The sequence below is a fragment of the Salvelinus namaycush genome, chromosome 18 (genome assembly GCF_016432855.1).
Source record: "Salvelinus namaycush isolate Seneca chromosome 18, SaNama_1.0, whole genome shotgun sequence".
NCBI lineage: Eukaryota > Metazoa > Chordata > Actinopteri > Salmoniformes > Salmonidae > Salvelinus > Salvelinus namaycush.
This window is the reverse complement of record NC_052324.1, coordinates 28,369,175-28,383,861: the sequence shown is the minus strand read 5'-3', so window position 1 is coordinate 28,383,861 and position 14,687 is coordinate 28,369,175. Positions and strand designations below refer to the sequence as shown.

Sequence of the window (14,687 nt, the reverse complement as noted above, 5' to 3'; positions counted from 1 at the left end):
TTATATACATCACAGAAGACTGAAATATATTGAAACTGTTTGACATAGAAACACTGGATTTTCGGCATTTAAAGAGAATTATGAAATTATGAAAAATATGAATAATATTCCATCCATGAGGCCACTAGGTCATTTGCCAGCACACCTTTTGCTGCTCTCAAGAGTGATCTTTAGTATCCTCATGCATAATCAACTACTGTTTTTTGTTCTCAATACCTTAAATGATGTATATATATTGAGTAGCAAAGTAAAGGAATGACTGGTAGAGCCTGAGACCATTAGAGACTGTTTTACAGCTCACTCTCACCCTCTTCATCCTTCTCTTTTCATCATGCCCATACCCACGGTGACTTACAGTAGTTTTGTCCTCTCCTTCTCCCCCTCCACCCTACCACAGTCCTAGTACATGGTGATGTGTTGGCCTCCCTGGCCCCACCAGTGCACCTGGCAGGTGAGAGGGTGGGCTGGACGCTGCTGGTGTGTGTCATCACTGACCTGGGGAGGGGTCACTTGGAAGTCAGTTGGAGGTCACCTGGAGATGGTAGGCACATCAGCACACACACTAGACTAGATGTTACATTTTAGAAATTCTTGCTGTTTTTGCCCTTTCCAGTATGACAGTCTAGTGAATTGACACCTCTGTTCTCTCTGACATGATAATCTAGTGAGTCCTGCCAGTGCTCCCTACAGTGTGGCCGGGGAGGAACAGGACAGTGGCCGCAGCGCCGTGGCCATAGTAACCGTGGCGACCAGCGAATGGGCATCATACAGCTGCTTTGTCAGTCACCGCCGCCACGCCAGAGTCATTAGGACACACCATGCCACCTTCACAGGTAAGGCTTGGGTGTGTGTGTGTGTGTGTGTGTGTGTGTGTGTGTGTGTGTGTGTGTGTGTGTGTGTGTGTGTGTGTGTGTGTGTGTGTGTGTGTGTGTGTGTGTGTGTGTGTGTGTGTGTGTGTGTGTGTGTGTGTGTGTGTGTGTGTGTGTGTGTGGCGGGTGGCGCAGTGGTCTAGGGCACTGCATCGCAGTGCTAGCTGCGCCACCAGAGTCTCTGGGTTCGCGCCCAGGCTCTGTCGCAGCCGGCCGCAACCGGGAGGTCCGTGGGGCGACGCACAATTGGCATAGCGTCGTCCGGGTTAGGGAGGGTTTGGCCGGTAGGGATATCCTTGTCTCAGTATGTAAAATGTATGCACTCTACTGTAAGTCGCTCTGGATAAGAGCGTCTGCTAAATGACTAAAATGTAAAATGTAAATGTGTGTGTGTGTGTGTGTGTGTGCTTTCTTTCAAATAACCTGGTATACAATACTCTAGTTCTGTTGAAAGAGTGCGATGGTGAACAACTTTTTTCTACAGATGAAGACGAAGAGAGTTGCTATGAACATCACAACAGTGTGTTTCAAGGTAAGTGTAAGCATTGTCAAGAACTAAACTGCCATTGAGGTAGTGGGTTTAGTTAGAACATTCATTTGAAACAAACAAACATTTATTACAGCTGTGTTCCTCTCTCTCTGCAGCCAATGGCTTATGGACTGATCATGTGACTCTACAGGCCTTGAGGCTTCTCCTCCTAAAGACCACCATCTTTAATGCTCTGATCACAGCATGTGCTGTTAGAAAGTGGTGAGACCGTAACCCTGACCTCCAACCCTGACCTCTAACCCCTGACCTCCAACCCTTACCTCTAACCCCTGATCCCAAATGACCAGAGATTTTAGTTCTGGGTTAACCAGGATTTACTTTTTTTTATTTAAACCTCTTTGACCCCTTGGGAGCAAAGTGTGTCCCCCATGACTCAACCGAGATTACTTGACCTTTAAATCTGCTCTTGACTCCTAACTCTAACCCCTGACTATTTATTTTCAGACATCACTGATTTCCAGTTGAAGTCCGAAGATTACATACACTTAGTTCAGAGTCATTAAAACTAGTTTTTCAACCACTCCACAAATTTCTTGTTAACAAACTATAGTTTTGGCCAGTCGATTAGGACATCTACTTTGTGCATGACAAAAGTCATTTTTCCAACAATTGTTTACAGACAGATTATTTCACTTATAATTCACTGTATCACAATTCCAGTGGGTCAGAAGTTTACATACACTAAGTTGACTGTGCCTTTAAACATCTTGGAAAATTCCAGAAAATAATGTCATGGCTTTAGAAGCTTCTGATAGGCTAATTGACATAATTTGAGTCAATGGTGTACCTGTGGATGTATTTCAAGGTCTACCTTCAAAGTCAGTGCCTCTTTGCTTGACATCATGGGAAAATCAAAAGAAATCAGCCAAGACCTCAGAAAAAAAATTGTAGACCTCCACAAGTCTGGTTCATCCTTGGGAGCAATTTCCAAATGCCTGAAGGTACCACGTTCATCTGTACAAACAATAGTACACAAGTATAAACACCATGGGACCACGCAGCCGTCATACCGCTCAGGAAGGAGATGCGTTCTGTCTCCTAGAGATGAATGTACTTTTGTTTGAAAAGTGCAAATCAATCCCAGAAGAACAGCAAGGGACCTTGTGAAGATGCTGGAGGAAAAAGGTAAAACGAGTCCGATATCGACATAACCTGAAAGGCCGCTCAGCAAGGAAGAAGCCACTGCTCCAAAATCGCCATAAAAAAGCCAGACTACGGTTTGCAGCTGCACATGGGGACAAAGATGGTACTTTTTGGAGAAATGTCCTCTGGTCTGATGAAACAAAAATAGAACTGTGTGGCCATAATGACCATTGTTATGTTTGGAGGAAAAAGGGTGAGGCTTGCAAGCCGAAGAACACCATCCCAACCGCGAAGCACGGGAGTGGCAGCATCATGTTGTGGGGGTGCTTTGCTGCAGGAGAGACTGGTGCACTTCACAAAATAGATGGCATCATGAGGCAGGAAAATTATGTGGATATATTGAAGCAACATCTCAAGACATCAGTCAGGAAGTTAAAGCTTGGTTGCAAATGGGTCTTCCAAATGGGCAATGACCCAAAGCATACTTCCAAAGTTGTGGCAAAATGGCTTAAGGACAGCAAAGTCAAGGTATTGGAGTGGACATCACAAAGCTCTGACCTCAATCCCATAGAAAATTTGTGGGCAGAACTGAAAAAGCGTGAGCGAGCAAGGAGGCCTACAAACCTGACTCGGTTACACCAGCTCTGTCAGGAGGAATGGGACAAAATTCACCCAACTTATTGTGGGAAGCTTGTGGAAGGCTATCCAAAACGTTTAACCCAAGTTAAACAATTTAAAGGCAATGCTACCAAATACTAATTGAGTGTATGTAAACTTCTGACCCACTGGGAATGTGATGAAAGAAATAAAAGCTGAAATAAATCACTCTCTACTATTATTCTGACATTTCACATTCTTAAAAAGAAAGTGGTGATCCTAACTGACCTAAGACAGGGAATATCTACTCGGATTAAATGTCAGGAATTAATGTCAGGAATTGTGAAAAAAACGGAGTTTAAATATATTTGGCTAAGGTGTATGTAAACTTCCGACTTCAACTGTATAACATTAACTTTTGGCTGTAATAGTAACGTTAATATTTCCCTTTTTCAGATGGCCAGGAGTAGATGAAAAGAGGATTACTTCTATATGGTCTTTATAGAGGAGAGAGAGGCCATGGTCCACAGAAAGGATGACTTCTCACCTCTACCATGATGACCACCACAGAGGACATTGTCCAGTAATGGCTAGGGTCTGCAGAGGGCGTCTCCTGGAGTAGCTGTGCATGTGTGTGTTCATGAGTTTGGGCGTGCTTCTCAGAAACCTGGAGGTTGCAGGTGTCCCTGTGAATGTTAGGGTGACAGTTACTGTAGCTGTTTGTGTGTGTGAACAAACCTGTAGTATCTGATCACCTCAGACAGATGTACACATACAGAGACAATTGGCTTCCACTCTGACCTAATTCTCTGTCAGTTAGAAACACTAAGACCAGATACAATGTGAAATAACATAAGATATGTAAATAAAATGTAAATAAGTTTGAGAATAAAATTATTTGGTCTGTAGATTGATTTCCCTTTTGTCATTGTTTACAACAACAACAAATAATCTGAAAAAGAAACAATGGGTCTCTTTTTCATTTATTGTTTTTTAAATAAAACACTTGCACACATTTAATTTTTTTCCCAAAGTTTTCTTTAGTGCATCCATTAAGAGTAAAACACTGACATAGCAACGGAGCGCCACTAGGTGGCAGTACAATCCCATCTGAAACAGCCAGAATATGAAGCGTACCTTCCTCTAACAGACACTATGTTTATAAATAAGTTACATATTTCAACATTGAGCAGTCACTCTTCACCACACGGACACTCAAACACAACTTAATAATTCACAATGCCAGAGGCAGACTGAGCATTAATTTACCACCAGATACTGCTTTGTAATTGTATATGAGCGCAATAGGCATGTACAGTATATCCCATCAGACACTGCATTGTAGATTTATCTGTAAGTGTGTGATGTCGTCTCAGCCTGTGGGAGTCCCAGTGCTCCATCTACAGCCTGTAGGCAACACTATTACTATAGGGAATTGTGTGCAGACTTCTGTTCCAGCGCAGCTATAACTTACCTGGTTTAACTAATCAACCAATCATCAATATCTTGGGTAGCTGAATCAGGTGTGTTAGTGCTGGGCTGGAACTAAAGTGTGCAACCCTGGTCTACAGTTTACTACAGTCTAGCCATGTGTCCAGTTGGGGAGCATCCCAAAATAGAGTCGATCTACAGTAGCAAGTTTACTAAGAGTTACAGATGTGTAGGAAGGGTTCAGGGCAGGGTTACGGTTTGGGTTTGGAGGGGATGTGTGATCACCATGTTCCAATATATGAAAACTGGCGAACTTGTATGGTGAATCACTGTATGTGTTTGTCTTTGAAAGCAAACTGAACACTCATAGAAAGAGAAAACCACAACATAGAAAAGCTGAGTCAAAGCTGTTTGGTAAATGGATTGTTACCACCAGCTGAAATTTGTGGAAGTAAAAATAAACGTAGTCAGAGCATGTTATAGTCATTACATCAGTGTGAACAAACAGGGAATATGTTCATAAAAAGAGTTGCTGAGGTTGACTGACTTTTCAGTCCTCAGACGACAAGTCAGGTAAAACACACGCAAACTTGCGCACAAGCACATACACACACACACACTGTATTTGCAGACATACTGTAAAATGTAAATGATAACCAAACATTAAACGGTAATGGTGTGTGAAACTGTTCTTAACAGCTACTATGGTACCATACAGAATACATTCAACAGAAAAATGTATTTACTATAGGACAGAGGCTAAATCAACTCAACTGCCTTTGGAATGTCGGCTTTAAAACAGAGGTTCCATCTCACTGTGTTAGTGAGCTGGTTAATTGTCTCAAATGGCTCCCTATTCCCTATATAATGCACTACATTTGACCATGCCCTATGTTTCCCTATGTCCCTCTGGTGGAAAGTGCATGTTGAGGAAATCAGGTGTCATTTGAGATTTGCACTGTGAGTGAAGAAATTGGCAGATGAAATCCACAGCTTGGGCTGCTGCTGGTGGTGGTGGTGGGGGGGGGGGGGGGGGGGGGGGGCAGTGGGGAGAAATATGTCATGTAGGGGGAAAGGTTGAGGGGGTGGGGTAGAGAGGGGAGAGGGGGAACACTGGTGTGGATTTAGCAACAAAAAATAAATAAAGTGCTTCTGTTAAATCAACTTCCTCTGTCTGAGGTATAAAAAAACAATCACAACAAAATCAAGCCAAAATAACAACCAAAACTCAACGCCATTCAGCGTTCCTGGATACGGTACTCACACACACTATTTACAGTCTGGAGTGTGTTTCTACAATATACACACAAGTTGGGAGTGTTTATTTGGGTCTTCCTTTATATGTGTTATCCTCACATATAGATTGGTCATAATCTCCACAAGGCCTGCTAGATCCCACATAGCAGAGTTGGTAAAAGTACAAGAGTGTCATGGAATCTGTTCAGAATCCACCTGTGGGCTTGGACCTGTGGGCTTGGACCTGTGGGCTTGGACCTGTGGGCTTGGACCTGTGGGCTTGGACCTGGGGGCTTGGACCTGTGGGCTTGGACCTGGGGGCTTGCAGCTCCTTTGTGGCAGTAATATGCCCCGGGTGTTCAGTCAAGAAGAAGAAAAGGGTAAATCTCCAGAGGGGCTCTGGTTAGAAGTTTCTCCTAGACACAGATCTAGGATCAGCTTAGGTTACCCTCCCCAATCATAACCATTAGGGCGAAAACTCAAAACTGAACTTAGATCTGCATCAAGAGGGAACTTTATCCTACAGCTCAGCTAGGAGCTCTATACCAACACACACATACACAAACACACACACATACACAAACACACACGCTATACCAGTGCCTATCCGAGCACACAGAGCGTGAGCAGTAGGAGCCATGTGATAGGCTGAGAGGTGTGGGCTGAGCTGGGTGGGTAGATCGTCCAGCGCTCGCGTTGGGGGTGGAGACTCTCCATGTCCTTCAGGGCGCTGAACGCCGCTGCAGTGAAGTTAGCGTCCCCGGTGGTCAGGAGGTCAAACACACATGAGTGGAAATAAATATCCTGCACCTCAAGCTGCTCCCTGCAGCGTGCCCGCGCACCCTCCATACTGAACCCCTGGGGGGCGCTGTAGGGAGCCGTGTGAGAGTGTGTGTGTGAGGACTGGCCCTGGCCATGTGGCTGTTGGAGCTGTAAGCCCAGGGCTGGAGGTGGTAGAGGGAGAGGCAGGGACAGGTGACCCCCCCGGTCGATGCGTTCCGAGGTGGGACATCCGTTCAGGCAGAGCTGCAGGTCCTGCGTAGCGTCGTAGGCATGGGCCATCTCCTCCGGGATGCGCACCGCCAGGGTCAGGTAGCGCCCCAGCTGTCGTACGATAACCGTCACGCCGATGTAGTCGGCATGCAGCTCCACGTGGTGACCGGGGCTATGCTCCGAGATCCACAGCGCTTGTACCTTCCCGGTAGAGTCACCATTATTTCCGTTAAGGTTATGGTCAGGGGCCCCGCTGCTCACGGTACCGTCTACGAAGGCAGCGGGCAGGTCATCTGTTACTGCCTGGTACACACGCTGGTCTGTACACTCCTCAAATGGCTTGAATATGACGGTGATCTATGGACACACAAACATCATAAAGTGACCAGGCACACAATAACTTTGATCTTTGTATGAAACAGGTTAAAACAGGTTTGCCAGACACTTTATAATATCTTATAAAGTTTATCTTGCAATCCAATCACAGCAAGGATACTGGCCTCCCAACTTGTTTGATTTGTATTATTTGTATTGTATTATTTGTTCTGTCTTTTCAGGTGGATTAAACTGAAATTGCAACCAACTTTCTAAACTTGTTTAAAAAATAACAATATTCTGGAGATTATTTCCTTTTCAAACAACCGAAAGTGAGCAGGTGTAATCTGAATAAAGGGAAAAAGGCCCTTCTTGAACATAGGATGAGACCTTCTTACAAATTTACTAGACAACCAGTTTGGATTTAAGTGGCATGGTGTTAGCCCTAGCCAGGTCCTTCTATCTGCAAGGCTGTGGCCATAGCCACACAGTCATAGGGTTAGCATTAGCATGAATGACTGCTTTGTCCATTTGTCAGAGATGAGGTCTGGGCAGCCATTAGGCCTGTTGCAGGCACAGTCACACATCAATGGGTGTGTGTGTCTGTGTGCTAATAATTCTGACTAATAGCGAGCCCTGACACAGGGTCAGAGCAGCAGCAGTATAACTATCACCTGGATGGGCGGGGGGGACTGCATGGCCACCACAGAGATGCCTTTGTGAGGCACAAACCGGATTTAATGACGTCTAAAAACACTCTCAGCCTGTGTGTGTGTGTGTGTGTGTGTGTGTGTGTGTGTGTGTGTGTGTGTGTGTGTGTGTGTGTGTGTGTGTGTGTGTGTGTGTGTGTGTGTTTTGTCATTTATGGTATGGTGCCCTTCACTCTCGACAGTAACCTGCTTCAGGCCATATGTGTGTGAAAGTTCTTGGGCCCACTGCTGACACACACACACACACACACACACACACACACACACACACACACACACACACACACACACACACACACACACACACACACACACACACACACACACACACACACACACAGTGGTTTCTTTCACGCGCCGCTCATTCCAGGGTATTAGGGGTCATGCTATAAGCAGCTATTAGTTAAGTTAGGATTCCAACATCACGTTAGTCACAAGTGTTGGTCACAAGACTCAACTGTTTGCTCTGCTCTCCTCGCACCTGTGAGTGAGACTGTGTGTGTGTGTGTGTGTTTTCTGCCTCAATGAGAACAGCTCTGGCATCAGCTGCACAGCTCTTCATACCAAACAGCTTGTTTATTCTGTACGCCAAACTCAACCTCTTTTCTTCCGTCCCAGGCTTCACTGTATACTACATCCTCACAACACCGCTGCTTCAGTGGAGAGCTGGGTCAGTACATCCATCTATCAGACGTCTTACAGAGGGAGTACCTCAGGGCTCTATAGTAGGGTCTCTCTGTGTGTTTCATACCTTTACTCTACTACAAGATGGAACATGCTCCAAATAATACTTTTAGTACATTTATTTTTGTTTTATATTGAAACAAAACAATCTTCCTGTATCTATAAGTGTATTGCTTTCTACTTTGTGGACTAGCACCCTTCCTGAAGTATGTAGGAAGGAGTTTTTTAAATATATATACAGTAATGATCTCCCCTCACCTTATTGGTCGCCGTGGCGCTGGATCCCGTCACCACTGGAACGTTGGTCACCTGCACGGACAAGTAGTCGTTGTCAATAAGTGGCCACGCCCCCTCCACCTTGCAGGTCTGGAAGCTGTCCTTAAACGTCCGCAGGTGGGGGTCCCCGAACAGCCCGCAGAACAGGTACACTGGCGGCGTGTGAGTGTGTGTGTGAGGGTGTGTGTGAGGGTGTGTGTGAGGGTGTGTGTGAGGGTGTATGTGAGCGTGCTGGGTGCGGCTGTGGTAGTTGCAGGGCTCTGATTGCATCTCGGGGTGTGTGGAGGAGGTGGGCCCGTCACGGGAGCAGTTTCTCTGGGTCATGAGGTCTGAGATGCCCAGGACAGCAGAGTGGAAGACCAGGTTACCCCTACAGGACTTGGCTGTCCTCTGGGTGCAGGCGCTGTAGGACCTCAGAGCCTTACAGAATTCTACGTCAAAGCCATCCAGCGCTGGGGTCAGGTGAGACGTCAGGGACACAAAGTCTGTGGTGCACTTCTGGATACGACACTGAGGGGTGGCCACCTGGCAATGACCTGGAGAAACACACACATACTAACTGTCAGTACTATTGTACAACTACAAGAGTATTACAGTTCTATTATGACAGCACTAATACAGTACCAGTGCCCTGGCAGGGTAGCAATACCATATCTATTGACAGACTATTAATGTAATATAGAATATCCATGTTCATTCGTGGTACCAAAGACAGACAGAGAACATGTGGTACAGATGATGTGTGGCTATAATAGAAAGTCATAGTCATTGGTATGACATACATTAAATCTTCACGGAAGCTCTCGTTTTCATACACACACAGACAAACACACAAACACACGCAGAGTCAGGTTGGTTAGGGGTGCGAAGGAGGCTTTGATCTCTATGGCACAAGTAAACACACACAACACTACTGGCCTGTTCAGATTAGACCAATAAAGCAGAGAAAGAACAGGCTACAGTGTGTGTGTGTGTGTGTGTGTGTGTGTGTGTGTGTGTGTGTGTGTGTGTGTGTGTGTGTGTGTGTGTGTGTGTGTGTGTGTGTGTGTGTGTGTGTGTGTGTGTGTGTGTGTGTGTACAGTAACACCACTTTATGACTTTTATAAACCAGAACAAAGAGCAGCGCTGAGAGACTGACACAGAGACTTGCAGACCTTCCCACAGAGCCAGAGATAAGACTGAGCTAGAGTGAAAGAATAACAGATCACACACATCCACATCTGATAACTGTTACATAATATTCTATGCTGCCTGATGAAGCTTGTCATTCTCCAGACTGCCATGTTTATGATATTGCCTCAAAATAATACCCTCACATGGGAAAGAAAACTCCAGAGTGCATCTTTAAGAGCTCAGAGACACCATCATGAAGAAGTGCTAAAAGCTGCGGGTGGCCGCAGACCGCAGTGTGTTTGCCAACTCTATGATCTAGAAGTTCTTCAGAGCTCTCAGTGTCAGGCTGGAGTCTGCAGTGACCTCTGCCCCCGGCCTCTAGCCAATGGAGGAAAAGAAAACACTTTGGAATGATTCACTGATTACATCTATACAGCAGTAAAGGCCATCTAGAGATGGTTCAGCCAGCGATAATGTTCTCCTACATAGTGCAGCATTTTGGTCAATGTACTGCAGCAGTAGTTCATATAGGCTTGGAAAAGAGAGGCCTGTTAAGGCTTAGAGAAGAGGGAGAGAGAGAAAAAGAACAGATAAAAGGAGAAGATGCCAGGCCTAATGCATCAGCCACAGTGAGCTCCTATTAGATTAGACCAGAGGCTCTCTAATGCGTACACACACACACACTTACTTATAACTATCTCTGAGAGAATACTGGCTCTGCTTCCGCTGCCAACAACACACACTGGCCGAGCTCACCTGATTATGGCATGATTTACTAACAGACACCAGTACACCAGGGGTTGGAATCATTCCGTTCTGAGTAGAACCCCTATTTATTTTGTACCGTTCCAGTGTTCCAACCAGCATTACAAAGTTCTGAACCGTTTCCAACCAAACAAAAGTAACTGTTCATTGTTCCCCGGGAAATCAACATAGTTTCTACATTTAGCTCATTCATTTACCACCCACCAATTAGCATGGATAGAGCATCTTGCTATGGAACGGGTAAGCTAGTTGTTTACATGTATGATGGACAGATAAGTGCAGGCACGAGATGTGATTGAAATTCCACGGGTGGGGAGAGAGCAGGAGAAAGCGGTGGACATGGAGGGGGTTTGTCTTGAAGCACTGAGCATGATGATGGGTTGGAATGTGTTTAGGCTATTACTATCATCATAACTCCAATCATCTACACAATGATATACCAAACACCAGGAATATTTTTTGGAACAAAAAATATGATTATTTACCGTTTCTCAAGATTTGAACAGTTCTGTTCTGAACCACTAGAGATCACTTTCAATGTTCTGTTCTGGTTCAAACCCCTGCAGCAAACACACACAACATAGGCCTATTCACACACACGTCATACAGAACTTATGCTAACACTAGGCCTAGTTCCCATGGTGCATACAGAGGTAAAGCAAACACATCCATGGTTATCCTGGTATGAATGCCCTGAACCATAAGATGAAGGGATAACAGAAAGAAGAAGAATGTTTAAAACCAATGCTCTCACTCTCAGGGCTGTGTGGTGAGAGGGTTGTGTGTGTGTGTGTGTGTGTGTCAGTACCCGGGCCAACCAGGTGGTGGCAGCAGTGTGCTGAGTATTAGAGGGGGGTACACAACATAACACGTCCAACTCACATTCCAGATCCTGAATCTCCCTTCATTGTGTTATACTAACACTAGTCCTCAACAAACACACACACACACACACGCACACACGCACACACACACGAGAGTTACTCACAGATACAGTGAACAACTAAACAGTTTCATTCTCAGGCTGAATCTTGAGATTAAACCTCTATGCCAAACACATGTACTGTACGTCTCCAGTGCTTTCCGATCACACAGGTCTTTCTGATCACACAGGTCTTTCTGATCACACAGGAATTTGTGCAGTGAGTCTAGTCTGAACATACTGATAACTGTGACTGACTGTGACACAATACACAGCTGCTCTGGCCTCCGCTTCAGAGACACTCACTTCCGTTTCAGTCCCCTCTCTCTCTCTCTCTCTCACACACACACACAGGGCTGAATAACGGTAAATAGTGTGGACGGCTGGCGGTAATGACGCTGCAATATAATATCAGGATCAGAAGTGATAGCTCCCTGGCTGGTCTGGTGCATCCGGTGGTGATGAGCACCATGAGACAGCTGTGGAGCCTTGTTACCAGTAAGCAAGACACACACCACACTATCAACACAATAACACACAGACCAGCTAGCTACACACACCATCAACACACAGACCAGCTAGCTACACACACCATCAACACAGACCAGTAAGCAACACACCACACCATCAACACACAGTCACAGACCACACACCATCAGCCGAATAGCCCACAGACCAAGTTTTGTTACAAGCTAGCTACACACACCAACAACACTATAAAACACACCAAGTCACTGTTTCTTCTCAATAATTGTTGTTTTGTTTTTGTATATATCTCCTCGTTGCAACATCTGACATCCCCAATGAGACAGGACATGCTGATCAATTAAACTGTCAATGGTGTTTTATGGTGTCATGAACAAACTTACAAAAGTGAAATAGAACCTTCTAAATAGATTAGATGATTTAAAATTGTAATTCTTATTGGCAGGGAGCATCAGAGTGCTTTCATGCTACTCAACCAGTCCTCATCCTCCTACTGCAGATAACTGTACACAGACAGTGTCATGTCCAGCTGTCTGGCACCGTGTTAAACTAATTACCTGCTGCACGCACTCACACCACACACACAGTCATTGAGCACGAGTTACACAGCAGGTCTGGGGGACATCCAGAGAGGTGGTGGGCTGTCTCAGTGCCAGCCCAGAACGTGGCTCTCTGTATGGGCACAACTGCCAGCTAGCACCGGGTTACTGAGGCCAACCCAGACTCTATATGACGACTTCAAGTAGCCTACTAGCACCCAAAATGCTTTCCTCTGGTATTTAAGTCTATTCTACTTTATTACATCATTTTGATTATATTATATTTCTCTATATCCTAGAGTTTCTGTATGATTGTATTCTGTTATATTCTATTCTAGATGATATAGTTATATTTATTTATATTTGACCTTTATTGATATAAGTAATTAAATTAACAACAAATGATTATTTGCACTGTCACAATATGGTTCTGTTCTGTTCTATTCTATTCCATTCTAGAGTCTCCATGTGGTCCTATTATATTCTACTATTTCCTTTGTGTATTAAAAGTAAAAGTGAAGCGTATAATTTTCTAACATTTCAATTATTATTATTATAAACCTCTATTATTTTCAAAATGTGTCAACAATAATCTGTTAGCCTGGCTGCTGAGGACCTGCCACCGAGATGTCTGCATAGCCACCCTTCCCTTTCTCTATCAGCCATTAGCGTCCCACGGCAGAGACACGAAGAGGACAGGAGGTCCAAATCCAATACACTCCGATAGGCTACAACACGCACAGGCCTATAAGATATACACACTATTAGACTCCCCTTAAACCACATGGAAGACTCATTCCAATCCCACCCCACTAGGCACACACTGGTTGAATCAACGTGGTTTGAACCAACGTGGAATAGACGATGAATTGACGTCTGTGCCCAGTGGGACATTTTTAGTTGTGTCATTATTAACTGGTTATTAATTATTCATTCGCCTATAACTGTTATGGCACATTCGCAGCGCTCGAGCTGAAGTGAACGGCGTACAGGGTACTAGGTCCCGATTTAGGCTACCGAGAATGAACAACATCCGAAGTTATATAGTTACCACCTCTGTGAGCCCCGTAGCAGAGAGCAAGGAGCAGCACCAGCAACGGCCGCAAGCGGGGCACCCTCGGTGGGGATGCGAGGCGCTCAGCCCCGCGGTAACAACATCCGGCTCTCCCCATCCCCGTCCATACAGGGCCAGGAGGGAAGAGGGGACAGACAGCCACGGGGGAGAGGCGTGAGGGGCGGCGGAGCGGTTTCCGAGAAGTCAGGCCTCTGCTCTCCTTCTCCCTCCCTCTGTACTCCTTCTTCCTCGCTCTTCTCTCCTTCTCCTCCTAGAATGCGCAGGGGCATTAAAGCGCAGCTGCTCCGCGGAATGCGATCCGTTAGGGCGGTGGAAGGGAAAGGAGAGGAAAAGGGAAAACTAAGTTGCGATATAAAAATACAAGTCCATCCAGCAACAGAAACACTTTCACTCCTTTTTCGTCCCCTGCGACAGATTTCCTTCCCAGACCCCGCAGTGTGTCTCTAGCAGCTTATTCCGTCCTGACTGAGTTGAGTCTTGTTGTAGCGATCAACCTCGGCTCCCCTCTCTCTGTCTCTCTCTACCTCACCTCAGAATCCTGCCCCTCTCCTCTCTGTTCCTCAGATCTATGGGAGAGACCTAAGGACACTGCTGACCTGCAAACGACTAACTAAAATCTAAAACTGACCCTTACTTTAACCAAACCCTTAACCCTTACCGTAACCTAATTTTAACCGATTCTGAAATTAAATATCAATTTGCAGGTCAGGAGTGTCCATACAGCCTTTTCCCAGATGGATACCACAGATGATCCATCGTTGACCAGATACTCAAGTGGCCACTCTAACAATGAAAAGAAACGTATTTAAAATAGAAGGCAGTCGGGAGTAGGCAAGATCAGTTGGAACCATTCTAGCCAATGGGAGGACAGATGCGCGTGTGAAAACGGGCACGATTCCGATATAAAGTTTTTTTTTTTTTATCAAAGTTGCCGGGATGTCACGTGTTCTACTTATATCAGTAAACTCGTAATAAGCTAAGTATTACGACATTTCTATTATTTTAAATAAGCCTCACGTATCAAATAAGCCATTCAAATTTTG

The 14,687-nt window shown here is 45.2% G+C and overlaps 1 protein-coding gene across 2 annotated transcripts; it reads right to left on the bottom strand.

Moving 5' to 3' along the window:
• Window positions 1-4,553: 4,553 nt before the first annotated feature.
• LOC120063316 (RGM domain family member B-like) lies at window positions 4,554-14,451 on the bottom strand. 2 transcript variants are annotated; one of them, XM_039013620.1, is made up of 3 exons: window positions 13,621-14,451; window positions 8,727-9,280; window positions 4,554-7,116 (listed from the first exon to the last, which is right to left on the bottom strand). In XM_039013620.1, the coding sequence occupies exons 1-3, from the start codon at window positions 13,739-13,741 to the stop codon at window positions 6,370-6,372; spliced, it is 1,422 nt and encodes a 473-aa protein (XP_038869548.1). In that variant the 5' UTR covers window positions 13,742-14,451; the 3' UTR covers window positions 4,554-6,369. The 2 variants fall into 2 exon arrangements, with proteins under 2 accessions (XP_038869548.1, XP_038869549.1); XM_039013621.1 differs by having other exon boundaries at window positions 13,624-14,451.
• Between the last annotated feature and the right edge of the window lie 236 nt (window positions 14,452-14,687).